At 44.3% G+C, this 16,434-nt stretch overlaps 1 protein-coding gene across 1 annotated transcript in view; it reads right to left on the minus strand.

The window, feature by feature from the left end:
• The window catches only part of AFF3 (ALF transcription elongation factor 3), a 535,863-nt gene that overhangs the window by 35,783 nt on the left and 483,646 nt on the right, over window positions 1-16,434 (minus strand). Inside the window, exons 12-13 of the mRNA XM_059406264.1 lie at window positions 13,286-13,472; window positions 4,561-5,661 (exon numbers count right to left, since the gene is read on the minus strand). Of these exons, the coding sequence (XP_059262247.1) occupies window positions 4,561-5,661; window positions 13,286-13,472 (1,288 nt within the window). The remainder of the gene's footprint in view (window positions 1-4,560; window positions 5,662-13,285; window positions 13,473-16,434) is intronic.

Consider the following 16,434-nt stretch of genomic DNA (forward strand, 5'->3'; position numbering starts at 1 on the left):
TGACCTGAGCCGAAGACAGAGGCTTAACCCACTAGGCCACCCAGGTGCCCTGTGTTTAACTTTTAGGGTACAATGTAAATACTCAACAAAGTTCCATTTTGGGTGAGAAAGTGGACACAGTTACAGTATATTCAGGGCTTTCAGCAGTGTTTTCCAGGACGTAAGTGCTGACTTCAAAGATAGAAAGACTTTGACCTTCTCTCTCTAGCTGGGATTGTCATACAGCCTCTGTCACAGGATCTCAGATGCTTACACTGAAGCTGACCCCAAGTGACCCCAAACCAAAGCTCTGAATCCCTAGTCTTCTGCTCTGGGTTCCTACCAGGGCTAGACTCTGAACCTTTGGCAGCCAGGTCTATGGTGTCCCAGAGCTGGGTATTAACACCCCAGATGCTGAGTGAAGATTGTTATGAAAATGTTCTTTCACTTCTCTGTGTCTGTATTTAATGGTGACTCACTAGATTTTAGGAGGAGGGCTAGGTGTCAGGCTTGGTGTAAATGAAGTTTCATTAAGTTAAAAATTTTTAGAAATGCCATAATAAAATTATTTAAATATAGAATATTATGGAATTTATATATATGTCTTTCTGTACATCTATTTATGTATGCTATATGTATTTCCAATCTATGTTTATCAATTTCTAGCTATGCATATTTCTTAAAAAACTATTTTTTTTCTGTCTTTCTTTCCATTAGTCTATCCATTTACCCATCAGTCCCACAAATAATGAGGGGGGCAGTTTATCTAGAGGGAAACAGAAGGGAAGAGGGATAAAGAAGTAGTGAGCTAGCCCATATAACTGAATTATATGGTCTATACCTGACAACACCTCTGCAAAGATGTCACCATTTCACAAATGAAGAAACTGAAGTACAGAGAAGGTAAGGTCACCTGATTAAGGTTCTCCAGGAGGCCAGGGCTGACTACATAGTTTGCAGGGTTCAGTGCAAAGTGAAAACACTGAGCCCCTTGATCAAAAAACCAGAAAAGATCCTTGATATAGGTCTTAGTGATACTTATTTGAATTTGACACCAAAACCAAAGACAACAAGAGGAAAAGTAGGTAAGTAGGACTATATCAAACTGAAAAGCTTCTGCACAGCAAAGAAAACCACCAACAAAATGAAAAGGCAACCTACCGAATGGGAGATGATATTTGCAAATATGTATCTGATAAGGGGTTAATATCCAAAATATATAAAGAAGTCCTACAACTCAATAGCAAAAACACAACCCAATTAAACAAAGGGCAGAGAATCTGAACAGATGTTTAGACACCATGCAAATGGCCAACAGATACATGAAAAGACACTCAATATCACTAATCATCAGGCAAATGCAAATCAAAACCACAATAAGATCACTTCACACCCGTTAGAACTGCTAAAATAACAAATGGCAAGTGTTGGCGAGGATGTGGAGAAAGGGAACCCTTGTGCACTGATGGTGGGAATGTAAACTGGTGCAGCTGCTCTGGAAAACAGTATGGAGGTTTCCCCCCAAATTAAAACTATAATTATCAGATGATCCAGCAATTCCACTTTGTATATTTATCTGAAGAAAAGGAAAACAACAACTCAAAGAGGTATTATGCAACCCCATGTTCATTGTAGCATTTATCACAACAGCCAAGACATGGAAACAATGCATGAATGGGTAAAGAGGATGTGGTGTGTGTGTGTGTGTGTGTGTGTGTGTATTAGTATATTATTTAGTCATTAAAAAATGAAACCCCACCATTTCAATAGCGTGAATGGAACTTGAGGGCATTTTATTAAGTGAGATAAGTCAGACAGAAAATAATACTATATGATCTCACTTAGATATGGAATATAAAAACAAAGCCCAAATAAAGAAAAAAGCCCAAGCTGGTATATAGAGAACAGACTGGTGGTTGCTTGAGGGGAGGGTGAGGGGAGGGCAAAGTGGGTGAAGGGGGTCAAAATGTACAAACTTCCAGTTATCAAATGAATAAGTCATAGAAATGTAATGCAGAGCATGGTGACTGTAGTTAATAATACTTTACTGCATATTTGAGGGTAGCTAGGAGAGTGGATCTTGAATGTTTTCATGAGAAAAAAAACATTCTAACTGTATAATGATGAATAGTAACTGTATTTATTGCGGAGATCATTTTGCAATACATACAAAAACTGAACTGTTATGATGTACACCTGAAACTAATATAATGTTATGTCAATTATGCCTCAAAAGATAAACTGAAGAAAAGAGCAGGAAAAGAATAATGTTATAAAGTACTAAAGTAGAAAACATTTTCCTGTCTGTCAAAGTCTCTCTCTTGAATTATCATGGTGATGTTTTAATTACCATTTCATATCATGTTTCTTCAGGCATGGGGATACGTAGGGGTCACAGGCAGACTGAAGGGCCCAGGCCAGTCCCGTGACTATATGCATGCACAGGCCCAACAGTGGTTTTCCCGTGCCTGTCAGATGTATTGGGCTAGGGAAGTCGACATTTCCTTTCCATGGCCCACTCCTCAACCCAAGGCCAACCTGCAACTCCTGGGAGATTGTAGTCCCCTGCTCTGAGACTTCTCACATCCTGGATGAGGGCTGGGTGAGATGCTTATCTTGACCTGATGTGCCTTGGCCCCTGGGGGCTTAGAGGAGAAGCACAGGTCCCTGGAAGGAGATGGGGACTAGAGGGTGGCACAGGGCCTGCTTCTACACTGTGTTGCCAGAGTGTTTCAGTATGGGAGTGATGATGGAAACTTTTCCTGTAAGCCTTCTGACAAACTTTGGAGGGCCAAGGGGCCAAAAGGTTGGCAGAAGCCATGGTGTGGAAACAGACAGGATGGGGGACCACATGTGAGTTAGAGCTCCACACTCCTCCCGCGAGCCTGGGTTCTATCATCCCGTCCATCGCACTTCACTTAAAAACACAAAATCGGGGCACCTGGGTGGCTCAGTGAATTAAGCATCTGCCTTTGGCTCAGGGTCCTGGGATCGAGCCCTGCATTGGGCTCTCCGCTCAAGAGGGAGCCAGCTTCCCCCCCCCTCTCTGCCTTCTTGTGATCTCTCTGTCAAATAAATAAAATCTTTAAAAAAAAATTAAAAAACAAAAACACAAAATCAGAGATAAAATGAATTTCAAGATGGCAACCTCAAGCATTAAATTCCAAACATAGGGGCGCCCAGGTGGCTCAGTGGGTTAAGCCTCTGCTCAGGTCATGATCTCAGGGTCCTGGGAGAGTCCCGCATGGGGCTCTCTGCTTGGCAGGGAGCCTGCTTTCTCCTTTCTCTCTCTGCCTGCCTATCTACCTACTTGTGAACTCTATCAAATAAATAAATAAAATCTTTAAAAAAAAAATTCCAGACATAGAGCCTTTCTGGCCAGAGGCTGGTGGGGAGAGTACTACACAGCCCTCAGACTAATGTTTTATTGGGAGAGCCCAAAGCCGGACATTCCGGGTTCCTTCCTGACTCTGCCCCTTATCACCTGTGGGAATCTGGGGCATGAGGCTTTAGGATCTCTGAGCTTCAGTTTCCTCATCTGCAAACTTTGCCTCATTAAGTTGTAAGGACTGAATGATTTAATAGGTCCAAAGTGCCTAGAGTAGCATCCCTCATGGGGACATCATAGGTATGTTAACTATTGTGAATGATTTTGTCCTCAATTTAGAACTATGCATGATAGTGAGATCTTTGGTTTGTCACCTGTGTGTGTTTTGCTGTGGCCCGAGTTACTTCAGAAGGTAACAATAATGGGAGGGGACCAAACTCCTCAAAATTGGCTTTATGAGTAAGTTATTTCTGCCCTCAAAAGTCTGCAAACATGGCAAATAGTGGGGGCTGCTTCCAGATGGAGAGTTGCTCCACCCCCCCAACCCCCAGCACTTGAGCCTCCTTTCTTACTCCCTGCCTTCCTGGTGCACCCTGTTTACCTCCGTGGCTCTCTGACTGCTCCATGCTTGTCCTCCTCAGGGCCTTGCTCCCAGTCCCTCTCCAACACAGAGTTTCTCCTTGGTCAAGGGTACTGGGAGCAGCAGCCACTGGTGTGGACGCTGCAGGCTAGTGCTCCCCTCCCTCGGCCTGTCCACCCCCGGCCTGGTGGCCGACACTCCTGTTTCCTGCTTCACCCCAGTCACAGTCTTACACTCTGTCAGGCTATTGGCTTTAGGTCTATGATTGATCACTGTCACCCTGTCCCTTCCAGCTAAGAGTGAGGGTCACCTTATATTTAGCTTTCTACTGGCCCCAGGATCCAGCTTGCCTCTGCACACTCTTGGTAAGGATTTCCCATATGCCTGCTTTCCCATGTGGTTGGACAGGGCTGAATTATCTATAATGACAAAATGGAACTATGAATGGTGCTTCTCCCATCAGGCAGCTCTAAGGATTTAGGGGAGTTAATCAATGTCAGGTACTTAAGCATGTGGCATACAGGAAGTACTCGAGGAATGATGTTGAGTAAGGACACACATAAAACTTACTGCCTGTCCAATGCAGACCGGTGTTCCCTGTGGGCTTCAACATTTCCCCACAACTTAAGGGAAAGCCCGCCTTCCCTTGCCAGGCCCTCAGCCCAAGGCCTACCTTGCGTTTCCTCTTGGATTTTGGCAAAGCCTTTTCGGCTGGAGTGTCAGATGGATGGCTTGCCTGTGTGCTCTCAGCATCCTTGGCTGCAGTGGCATTCAAGACCCCAGGCTCCTGGGGCAGGTGTTCTGGGATTCTGGACAGGAGGGTCAGGTCAATTTTGACCCAGAGAGACCTGACTTCATCACTATCCTTTAAAGGGGAGAGAAGTTCATTGCGCCCGAAAGGGACCAGTGTGTAGAACTGCTCCTCCAGCTCCTTGGCAATGTCACTGGTGGTCCTGGCGTTGATGGAGCCTACAGGGGCTCGGGGGCCACTGCCACTGCTGATGCTGCCAGCCGCTTCCTTCAGCCTCTGGTCATTCCCAGAGGAGGCGGCAGCAGCAGCGGCCACGGCCTGCGCTTTGGACAGAGAGAATTCCTCCTGCTCTGACTCCAGGTCCGAGTCTGAGGAGGAGGAGGAAGATGACGACTCTGTTTCTATGAACTCCTTGGATTTGGGGACAATCCTGCTCAGCCCCCGCGTGCGGCGCTTCTCACAGGTCACTGAGGAGCGCAGCTCCTTGCGGTGGCTCGTTCTGCTGTTGCCGCAGGGTCTGGTTTTGGTGGGCTCTGGAGGGATCACCACGCTCGCCCCCAGCGTGTCTGTGGCTGCGGGCTCCTCGGGCCGATGGCAGTTGGTGCTGTCACCAGCGGAGGTCCTCTCGGTACGCCTGGTGGGCTTCTTTCCTACAGACCTCCGGGTGGGCGTGGGCACACTCTCAGCTGGCGCGCCAGGCACGGCGGGCGGCTGGGCAGCTGCAGTCACAGCCACGGCCGCGGGAGGAGACTTCTGCTTCACTCCTTTACTCCCTGGGGCCTTGTTCGCTGTCCTTGGCCTCTGCTCCTCCTTGCAAGCGCTCTTGATGTCCTTCTCTCTCAGGCTGGTTTGGCAAACGCTGGGAAGTTTCCCACAGTCCTGCACTTCCTCTTTTGCTGGAGTGTAGTATTGATTGCTCTCTGGCCCGTGGCTTTCATTTTGGATCAGAATAGGCGGCTTGTGGGGATTAACTTTGTTTAGCCATTTATCCAGCTGCCACTTGTTAGAAGACGCTGGTTCAGCCTAAAAGAAGAATACCGGCAACAAACAAAACATCTTTTATTAGACTCACTTAAAAGAGGCTTGGCTGTTTTTAATCTTCACTTACTCCCCTAGGTGTATGAACAGGAAACCAATGGGTTGCAAGCAAAAGGAATATGTAAGCAGTAAGTGTGTGTAGTGACTGCTGGCCTGGCACACAGGAGGCAGGGGTGGCATCCCTTTTCTGTCCCAAGGCACTTATATGTCAGCGCAGTAGCATGAAGCCTATTTGGAAAAAATAAGGGGATAGTCCTGCGCTTCATTAGAACCCATTTCCAGCACTTTTGATTGTTACACAATGTATATTTTTTATAATTATTCATATGTATATAAACTTGGGATTCCAGGAAAGTTAATTGGGAAATAGTATGAAGACCCTGAGTGTTAAAACATTCATTTTTTTGGTAAGACTGAAAAATTGAGAAGAGATTAAAAGAGGGGACTAAGTAGAAACTATAATCACAAGCAATTAACATATAATTAATGTGGTAAAGGCAAGTAGGTTATGGTAATTTAACAGCAGAAGCAATAACTTTGGGGGGATGGCTTGTTTAGTGGCAGAGAAGGATTTCAAAAGGAGCTCTGTGTGCCACGTATGCTTTGGTAGCTGGACTTGGTTAGTCCATCTTCAACCTGCTTCCATTCCATTTTGCTGGAAATGTTTCAGAAATGGAAATGACGATGGAAACTTTTCCTGCATGCAGTTTTGTTAACTAAGAGCAAATCATGGACACTCTAGGACACTAGAGGAAAAATCACCTTAGGACAAATCATGGACACTAGGTTTTACACTCTGCCCCATGGTTTGGTTCCAGAGAGTAAGGGAATGTCCTGAATCAGAGTGCTGTGTAGATGCATTTTTCTCAGAGAGAGGTCCACAAGTCTCTAGGGAATCTATGGCTCAGAAAAAGGTTAAGAATTGATGAGTTTACAGAGGGTAAGTGCTGTTGATTTCTAATACAAGTTCATTTTTCCAGCATCTGTGATTATTAATAGAAAAGAAGTATATTGGTAAGTGTAAAGCTTTAGGCAGAGTGTTTCCTATTTGTGACCATGCGTGACATGGGGAAAATACTTTGGCTATTTCAAGTGATGGATTTTTCCTTCCCTATGGCCTCCCACCCTCTGAATTTCTGGCATCTATTGTTTGAAAAGACGACTTTCCAGCTTAAAACAAAGAAGACATTGCTTACCTTTGCATTTAATCTGGATTGGTTAAAGTCCAGAGCAAGTCATGCTCCCTTGTAAGAGAAAACCCTCTTTTTTTTTTTTTTTTAAAGATTTTAAAAAATTTATTTATTCGACAGAGAGAGACACATAGAGAGAGGGAACACAAGCAGGGGGAGCAGGAGAGGGAAAAGCAGGCTTCCGATGCGGCCCTTGATCCCAGGACCCTGGGATCATGACCTGAGCAGAAGGCAGCTGCTTAATGACTGAGCTACCCAGGCACCTGAAAACCCTTTTCTTAAAACATAATAATTTCCTAAAGCTTACTATTATGTGTCAGAATTTGTTTTTCAACAGTGAGGTCCAGATTAAGAGAACCTGTGGCATAAGCCCTTGCAGTAAGGATCTGAGGGGAGTGGAACAGGCAGTCTTGGCCCTGGCTGGGGCTAGACATAGCTTTGGACATGGGAAGCTTATGATGGGCCAGAGGGGCCTGGAGCCAAGATGAAGAGGACACAGAGTGTGGGCACCAAGCACTAGAGCTGTGCCAGGAATCACGGACAACCTGCTGTTTCCCCCAAAAGAGATGAAGCCAACTGCACTTCAGAGAACACCAGCACTAGGTGTTCAGTGACTGGGAAGGACAAGCCACATTTAGTGGAGGCCAGTTTAAGGATCTGGGGCCCTTCTCCCAGGGCAGGCAGTGAGGATGGAGAGGCCTCCCCCCAGGGACACAGGCATGGGAGGGGAAACACTTATGGCCCCTCTGGGGAGTCTGTCCTTCTACTTGTCTTTCCTTTGTTTTTGTGTACCAAAAGGACCAGGGCAAGATGCAAAAAAAGCAAAAAGTTATCATTTTGCACCTCTAAGTTTTTCTATGTAAAGTCTGACCTCGCTTTATTTTGGCTTTTCCAGAGGAAAGGAACCCAGGAATCCTAAGAGCACACCCAGTCCATACTGCAATGGGAGATGCATGCAATAGAGAAAGCAGGACAACAGGACACAAACAGCTTTGCTGCCAGGGGAAAGCTTTCACTGGGATTAGCTGAGTGTGGCTGAAAGTGAATTTGGTGGCAAACAATTTATAGCTTCTGGTAGTGTCTCCTCCCTGCCCCATTTAGCTCCCAACGTGACCATAGGCACGTTAATGACTTGTGTGCGTCAGCTGCCCTAGTGTAATAGGACACGGTCAGTATGAATGGATGCTGAAGGGACCTCTTGTAGAAAGGGGCCACATTTGGGGAGAGGGTGCAAATATTTATGGCAAAGCAGGCACTCACACTGGCCCTACCACCACGTTTAACACTAGTTTGCCCTCACCCCCACCACCGTGGGCCTTCCACAGTTCAGGTCTTAGGTGAGAGAACACAGACAAATGCCTGTAGCCAAAAATGCAGCTGCATACAGGGAGATTTGCATTAAAACTCTCTGATGGGAGCATTGACAGTAAAGGGAAGAATTTAATAGATTTAGTATGGGCCCATTGCCTGGTATGCTTTAGGATCATGTCATTTTTTTCCGCACTTCACAGCTAAAAAGAATCAGTCTAAAGTACCATTTTCAACACATCACTAAATCACACTCCCTTTCTAAAGGACCTACAATGACCTCCTATTGCCTCTCAAAGGAAATTCAAATGCCTTGGACGGGTTTTCAAGAGCATCCTTCATCTTACAGTCATCTTTCATGGCTGAACACATGGCTGTGCACTCCACTTTACAGATATCATCTAATTTAATCCATACAGATAAGAAATACTATTTTTCCTAATTTGTAGATGAGGCTCAGAGAAGTTTAGTGACATGTCCAAAACTGCAGAGCTACCAAGCACTACCATGGCTAAACCCATATCTGTCTAAGACCATATCTTAGCTTCCGAGATCAGATGAGATCAGGCGCGTTCAGGGTGGTATGGGCGTAGACCATATCTAAGTTTAAAGACCAGATTCTCATAGCAGAATGCTTAAACTTGTTGAATCACTACGTCATACACTGAAACTAATGTAACATTGTGTGTCACCTACACTCAAATAAAATCAGTAAAAAAAATAAAAATCAGATTCTCAACCCTGCTGCTTTGTCTAATCTCCCATTTCTCACTGACTTAGCCTCATGAAAGGGGGGCCTCATTCCTTTGAGAAATGTTGGTCTTCAACCTAAAATGACAGAATTAGATCTAATTTTGGAGAACACCACTGACTCTCCAAACAATTCCTGTTGGCCTCTATTATCCTCAACTGCATAGCCTTTTTTTTTTTTTTTTTTAACTGCATAGTCTTGTGACGTTCATATTCATTTCACATGTATACATCTTGGGTCTTCAACAAAGCTAAACATTTCTTTCCGGGGAGGCCAGGACTCTGTTTTTTTGTATGGCTTGCAGTGTCTGTAATAGGGTAGGGAGACTCTGCTGCTACTAAGAACAATTTAGAACGGGCTTTTGCTCAAATTATTATCATTTATTCCTCAGAACAGCTTTACAGATTAGGCAGGACAGGACTATCCACCATTTTGGGGCTGAGGCAATTGCGGCCATGGAAGCTTAAATGGTGAGGAGCTAAGCGCAGCAGAGGAGGGAAAACTCAGGGCTTGGGCTTTCCTTCATTGGTATGCTGCTGGCTGTGGTGGACTTCCTCAGGGTTTCCGCCTGGTGTTGTCCATTTGCTTGCTGGCTGCTTTGTATTTTCAGCCTCTACTCTCCTCCCTGATTAATCTTCCTTTCCTTCTGATTCACACACAAGCTCTCCACCATGGACTTGAGTCCCTGCTTTGTCCACATCCTTCACAGCACCCACGCCCATGTACCCCACAGATGCCTAATTAAGGAGAAGCCTGTTTAATTAGTGAGTGAACTGCATCACATTTTTATGCTTATTTTCAAGAATGGTCTAGGGCCCCATATTCCAAAATGTGCATTTGGCTCATACTTTACATGAAGAAAATTTCCACGGTCAGGTAAGTTTGGGAAATGTCGCAATGGAGAATAGTTCAGTTCACATGAGCAATAGGAAGGGCTGAAGGGCTGGGTGATTCCCTAAGGAGACGAATTAAACTGACTTTATCCTGACACCCCTCAAAATCATGGGACCAGGCTCTCTTTGTCCCACACAGCATCTGTTACTTGGGGATCACTGATCTAGGGAGCTCTGTATGCTCTTATGTGTGTGCTAGCTGAGGCGGAAGGTGCTGCCCTCTGGAATGCTCTGAGAGGAAAGGATGTACCACGCCAGGAAAGAAGACAAAACTCCAGTGAAGAAAACTAGCCTGAGAACAAGTAAGCAAATGTCAGGCCATAGAGAGGGGATCTGTAGTGACAGAAGCAGATTATGGTGGCTCTTTCATGCTGGTGGCAGCTAGGACATTACCTATGGTGATTCATGTAAAATGCAGTGGCTTTCTACAACCACAGCCATTAAGAACAGTTCAGCTGGGCCCAGTGGGTTTCCAGTGCTGGCACACTAAAAGGGAGCACGCAGGTGCCTTGGAACATCATGAGTACCTCCTTCTACTTCCATAGCAGGATGGTACTGGGAGGGAAAGGAGGGCCAGAAGCATTTTGCTGCAAAGCAGCAGCATGAACTTTCCGGGTAGTGGAATGGAAGTGTGTGGATATCACAGAGTCCCATTGTCTCGTGGGGTTCAGGAAAACGGGTCTCACTGCTCTCCTTAAGATGACCGGGGGAGATGGAAAGGAGAAGGGAGTCAGGGTAATTGGAGGGGGAGATGAACCATGAGAGACTGTGGACTTTGAAAAACAATCTGAGGGTTTTGGAAGGGCGGGGGGTGGGAGGTTGGGTGGGAGGTGAGCCTGGTGGTGGGTATTATGGAGGGCACATATTGCATGGAGCACTGGGTATGGTGCATAAACAATTCTGGAACACTGAAAAGAAATTAAAATAAATAAATAAATAATTAAAAAAAAAAAAAAGAAAAAGAAAAGAAAAGATGACCAGGGCCAGCTCAGTCCAGGAAGAGAGAGACACTGGGGAGGGTCGGTCACATAATGCTACTTCATGTCTTTGCAATTTTCATTCCGCAAACACATTTTATTTCTCAAGTGTGAATGTCTGTATTAATGTTGGGAGAAGTGTTAAAAGTAACCTTACTTTTACTCCAACTGATACATTCCATTCCAGTGGAAGAAGTACCATGTAGCATGGCTAATACACTTGTCACTTCTGCATTCCCTCTGCCTAGAGCAGCAGAAACTCTGTGGCTTCAGGCAACTTAAACTTCTTCGCCAGCTTTACTAGACTTACACTCCCTCCCTCTGGCGAAAGGCCTCTGAGAGCTGCTGAAAGCTCTCTAGACAAGAGCTTCCTTTCATCACCAAGGAGTTCAAGTCTTTGTAATTATCTCAATGACATTTAGAAAGAATGTGCTTCAAGCACTTTTTAACTGTACTTCTCTTGGACTAGGTTTAGCCAGTAGCTCCAGGATTTACATTTCAGCATGAAAATAAGACTTAACATTCATAAATTTAACCTTCAAAGTTACAAAGAGACTGGAGGAGGGGAAGGGTTATTCACGGACACTAATACTTTTTAAGCACCTCTACTGGCCCCCTTGGATCTTGCGATATCTCTGGTACCCAGTTATTTCTTATAACTAAATATTCTGGAGTTTCTCAACAAATTATAGCATAAAGTTGGCTTTGAAGAAGCCTGTTTAACGCCTGTATTTTTTTGTTTCAAATTCTTCCCAGTAGAATGTCAGTTCTTTGAAGATCGGGACATTTTCTGTCAGAAAATTGCTGTATTCCAAGGCCAAGCAGTAAGTCTGTGGCAGATGCTTGGTAAATATTTGTTGAATGAATACTAAATGAGTGAATGAATGAAATTATAAAGAAGGAATAATAATTTAGTTTCTGGGAAAGTCAGGGTTATATCACCATTACAGATTAATGTTGCTAAGGACCTTCCCCTTATATTGGTAGACAGAAATAGAGAGAAGGATGGCGGAGGAGGAGAGTGAGCATCATGGAAAGGAGAGAAAATGCAAGAAAGATAGAGATGGCGGATTTGAGGGTGAATGGAGAGCTCTCAGTGCAAAGCAAAAAGGTGCTGACAAAGGAATGAACAGTGTGGAGAAATTCTCAGTACTTCTGCAAAAAGCCTCAGTCTCCTGGTAGGGGACGAGAAGGGGAAATACCTGAGGGAACTTAAGAGCCAGTCTCTGAACTGCAGATAAAAACACAATTGCTTTAGGGTGTGAGGATGTCCTGAGGCACAAGTATCAAGCTGAAACCTTGGATTGTACAGCCCCTTAAGGTTGTTCTGCTCCTCTCTCACTGCCACGGTTTGCAAAAGAGCCTTCGGTTTTATTTTTTTAGTTAGTTAAAGATTTTATTTATTTATTTGGCAGAGAAAGTGCACAAGCTGGGGGAGTAGCACGCAGAGGGAAAAGCAGGCTCTCCACTGAGCAGAGAGCCTGATGTGGGGCTTGATCCCAGACAAAGGCAGATGCTTAACCAACTGAGCCACCCATGTACCCCAGAGGCTTCAATTTTATTTCAGAACCTATTTGGAATTTTTGGCCCCAAAGTGGTACAAAGGCTTGTAGGCCAAAAATGTAAATCTTGTGATCCACGGTAATGTCAAATGTTTATATACCCAAGAAGCAACCATATTTTATGCCCCCGTTAGCAATCAATGTCTGGCAATCACAGAACCAGGGACTTGAGAAGTTTGTTTTCAACCCTCTCCCACGAACCTCCTTGTGCTGAATTACTATTTGATTTCCCCTTTTCCCCTTTAAAGTAAAAACAGCAATGGTTTTTATTGGTACCTTATAATGCTTTTATATGAGGCACCTAAATCTTCCACATAGATACTCATCATGGCTATAAAAGGTTTCATTATTATTTGTAGGTTGATGCTAATTTTTCTTTTTATATTTTCACAAAGAAAACACAGTTAACAAGCTTTTATTAATATTTATAGCCTTAGTTCTTCTAATCCATGACAAACTGCAAAAAGGTAGGACTCTAACCAATTCTAATCCATAAAACTCCTTTCCCCCTGATTTATGGGTGCCCACACTTCCCAGGGGCTGAACTGCCCTGTCTAGTTATTGCCTCCACTAACCCTTAGGGAGACTGGATCCAGAGGTTATTTCCAGGTGATGATGTGTACAGCATACTTGGAAATTTCTGGAAGTTAACCCAGAGATTTTTGGACAATGAAAGATGAAGTTTCTGTACTTCAAAGGGAGCTCTGCTAGGAGAACGGTGAGGAGATGGCAGAGTGGTGAAAATGATGAGTCCAAACAAACCTTAACTGGCTGCCAAGTGGTGGTGGCCTCCAGGCCAGTCCTGAGTTGGAGCTCAGGGAGATGGGGAGTGGGGGAGGGGACAGGTGTGAGAACTAGACTCCAGGGATTTACTGTGCTCACCTTGGAGAGCTAAGAAGCAAGGCTGGGAGGGGGAGGCTCTTCTTACCTCGGGGCTGGAGTAGTGGGGAGGCTTGCTGCCCTCACTCTCGCTGGAACTGCTCTCAGTCTCCGAGTCAGATCCAGAGCTGCTCTCTGAGTCACTAGATGAGCTGCTGCCGCTGCTGCTGCTGCCGCTGCTGCTGCCCTTGCTGGAAGGCACGGAGGCTCTGCAGTTGGCCTGCTGGACCACGGCACTGCCAATCCGCGGGGCCCCCCCAGGAAGGAGAGGGAAGGAAAGCCAAGTGAGCAAACACAAAACACCACGGAGCAAGCTGTCATTCGACCAAAGGAGAGAAGAGGTGCCTAAGGGTCTGCCCATCTGTCAACCATCACCTGGAACCTAAAGAATAGTCATCAGGTCACAGGCATCCTAATGGTTAAAAAAGAAAAAAAAAATGTGTATATAAATCAAATTGGGAATGAAAGCTGGTAGTCAGGTAGTCATTTTCGAAGGAAGGGTGGTGTCATTTCAGAAGGGAGGGCCATTTCAGAAGGGAGGGTGGTGTCATTTCAGAATGAATGTTTCTGGGAACAGCTTTGCTAATGCACCCCTAATCCGATCAGCTACAAAAAGGCAAGGAAATCCAAAATGCTTGAAATATTTTGTGAAGACTGGAAATGTCTGTTTGCTTTATTTTAGGAAGTGGGCTGTGAGGAAGGGCACAGCATTCTGCTCTGTGCTTTCATGGCCTGCGGAAAGGTTCTGGAGCCTGTGGGATCATCAAAGTTACAGCCCTGCTTCCTACCTCTTCCTGCCCAGGGAGTTGAATGCTAGAGTGTTTGCAGGAGCTGGCTTGCTGTATAAACAGTAACTTTCCTTTGAGCTCTTTGTTAAATAACTGAAGATCCATCCTTTACACAGTTTTATATATTCCAGACTTTAAAATTTAACCCCAGTACAGTGGCTTATAGTAACAGCATTTCAAATGTTCAAATGTTTCACATGTTCAAACCCTTGACATTCATATCCATGCTGAAAATTTGCCGGAAATCATTATATACTCAAAGATAACAGAAAAAATGGACACATTTTAATCATAATTAATTAACCACAAAAATTCAGATGGAATACACCAACTCTTAGTTCAAGTCAAAAAGAAAGTTTCGGGACTCACATAATACTCAACATCTTCATAGTCCTTTATTAACTGTGTTGCAACATGCATGAATCTGTTCTTTTGAGGTCAAATTCTGAACCCAGAAAATGCAGTGATCACTTTTTAATGTTGAGTCAGCAAAGATCTGCTTGCCACTTCCCGCTGTGACTACTGCTTTATCCGGACTGGATGTTAGTGAAGGCCAGGGGTGGGGGGAGCCTGTCAGGGTTTATGGCCTTAAGCGCAAAGCAGTCTGGACAAGGTGAACGACCCTTTCACCTACCCCTTAAATCTTTGACAAGTGTTTTGCCTAAGGACAGATTCTCATAGATCCTCAGTGTAGGGACAGGGAGGGGGGTTAATATTCACTAGAGACTTGGTTCTCCCAGAATGACAAGACAAGAAACTATCTCCAGAGAGTGGGGTCATTAAAAAAAAAAAACAAACAAAAAACCCCCCAAAAAAACTACAACAAAAAAACCCTATTAGATTCGGACCAAATACAAACATCTGAGATCCATAAGATTTTGTCAGTAAACCCCCAAAACACTGGATGTAAAAACTCCAAACAGCCAAACAACACCCCCCCAAATAACCCCAAACCCTAAGCCCCCAAATGCAAAGCAATGTATGGTGGAGGAAACAGATATGTCTCCTTGCCATACTCTGGAATGACATTTGCCAAAGACAGGGAAATGAGGATGAATAAAGAGTATTTTGATGGATTTTATATGATGTCAAAGACTTTGATCACTGAGCAGTACCTTCCACTTGCTTTAATTCAAGCAACAAAGGACATGTGATACTGGTGCTGTGTGTACCTGGGCATTGTGTATGCAGCAGAAACAGCAATGTGTGTGCAGTCCCCTGGGGCTTGCACCACAAAGTGACTGAGTGTCTTTTGAAAAGTACCACTTTAATTTCTGTGAAAATGTCCATTAAACAGTTACCACACTGCCTTCCTTTTATGACTGCTGTCCTCTAGTAATGAGACATACTGGCCCAAGGAGAGAGAATCTCTGATCTGAATTAGATTGGCAGAAAAGCCTTTTACTTTCATGTTTTCCTTCCTTAAATTAGGAAATTCCCTTAAAATGACAGTTTTACTGGTATAACTATTATTTGTTTTTAAAACAACTGAGATAGCCAAGAATTTTAGGATTTTCTTTGTGGTTTGGTTGTAAGGGCTGTGAGGCTGACCATGCTTCTGGGGGCAAGGTTGAATATATTTGTGTTTCAATGGTCTGGGTAAAGAATATGTCACCAGAAACAATCCATGTCAAGGATGGGACCAAGGTAAGACTGTTATAGCTCCAGTCGTGGGATCGAGGTAATTATCCCAACCTCCATGAAAGCTGCTCTGGTAACTCATCTTGAGGCTGATCTTTGGGGGACACTGAGTCATTCCAGCCTCAGCATAGCGGATGTTGTTGCCATGAGTGTGGGCAGCTGCTTTGCTGCATTGGCCTCTGCAGCAGGGAGGGGAGGGTGGCAGGAGAGGTGAGGAAGCCAGGGTATGGTCATCACTACCAACTAGTACTAACCGAAGGATGATATTGGTTAAGCCAGGAGGGCTCTGGGGAGTCAAGGAAATCAAGAAGATGAACAAAGATGTATTAGAAAGACCTTCTGGAAAGAAGACTTTAGATTCAAATATTTCCTTGTAGACTAAGTACGTTAGTGTGCCAACCTGTCATGTTTTCATGCCGAAGATATTAAAAAAAAATTCACTTAGTTAAAAATTACCTTTTTCCTATATGGTAACACAGATTAGTTGAGATGATGACACAGTCTTAGACAATTTTTAGGAGAATTTTTGGACCCTATGCTATTTCAGGAACACAGTGGCATGGAATTTGCAGTTGTGACAACACTATTGAGATAATGGAATAAAAGTGTTTCTGTCATCAAACTTAGCACCGTGCCTGGGACATAACGGGCATTTGCATATGACTGCTGAATGGAAAATCAATACAGAAAATCTATTACTGGGCTAACGAGTTTTTTGAAACAAAGGATTTAACCTTTCAGAAGGTTTATAATCTCTCTTCTCCAATAA

The sequence above is a fragment of the Mustela nigripes genome, chromosome 7 (genome assembly GCF_022355385.1).
Source record: "Mustela nigripes isolate SB6536 chromosome 7, MUSNIG.SB6536, whole genome shotgun sequence".
NCBI lineage: Eukaryota > Metazoa > Chordata > Mammalia > Carnivora > Mustelidae > Mustela > Mustela nigripes.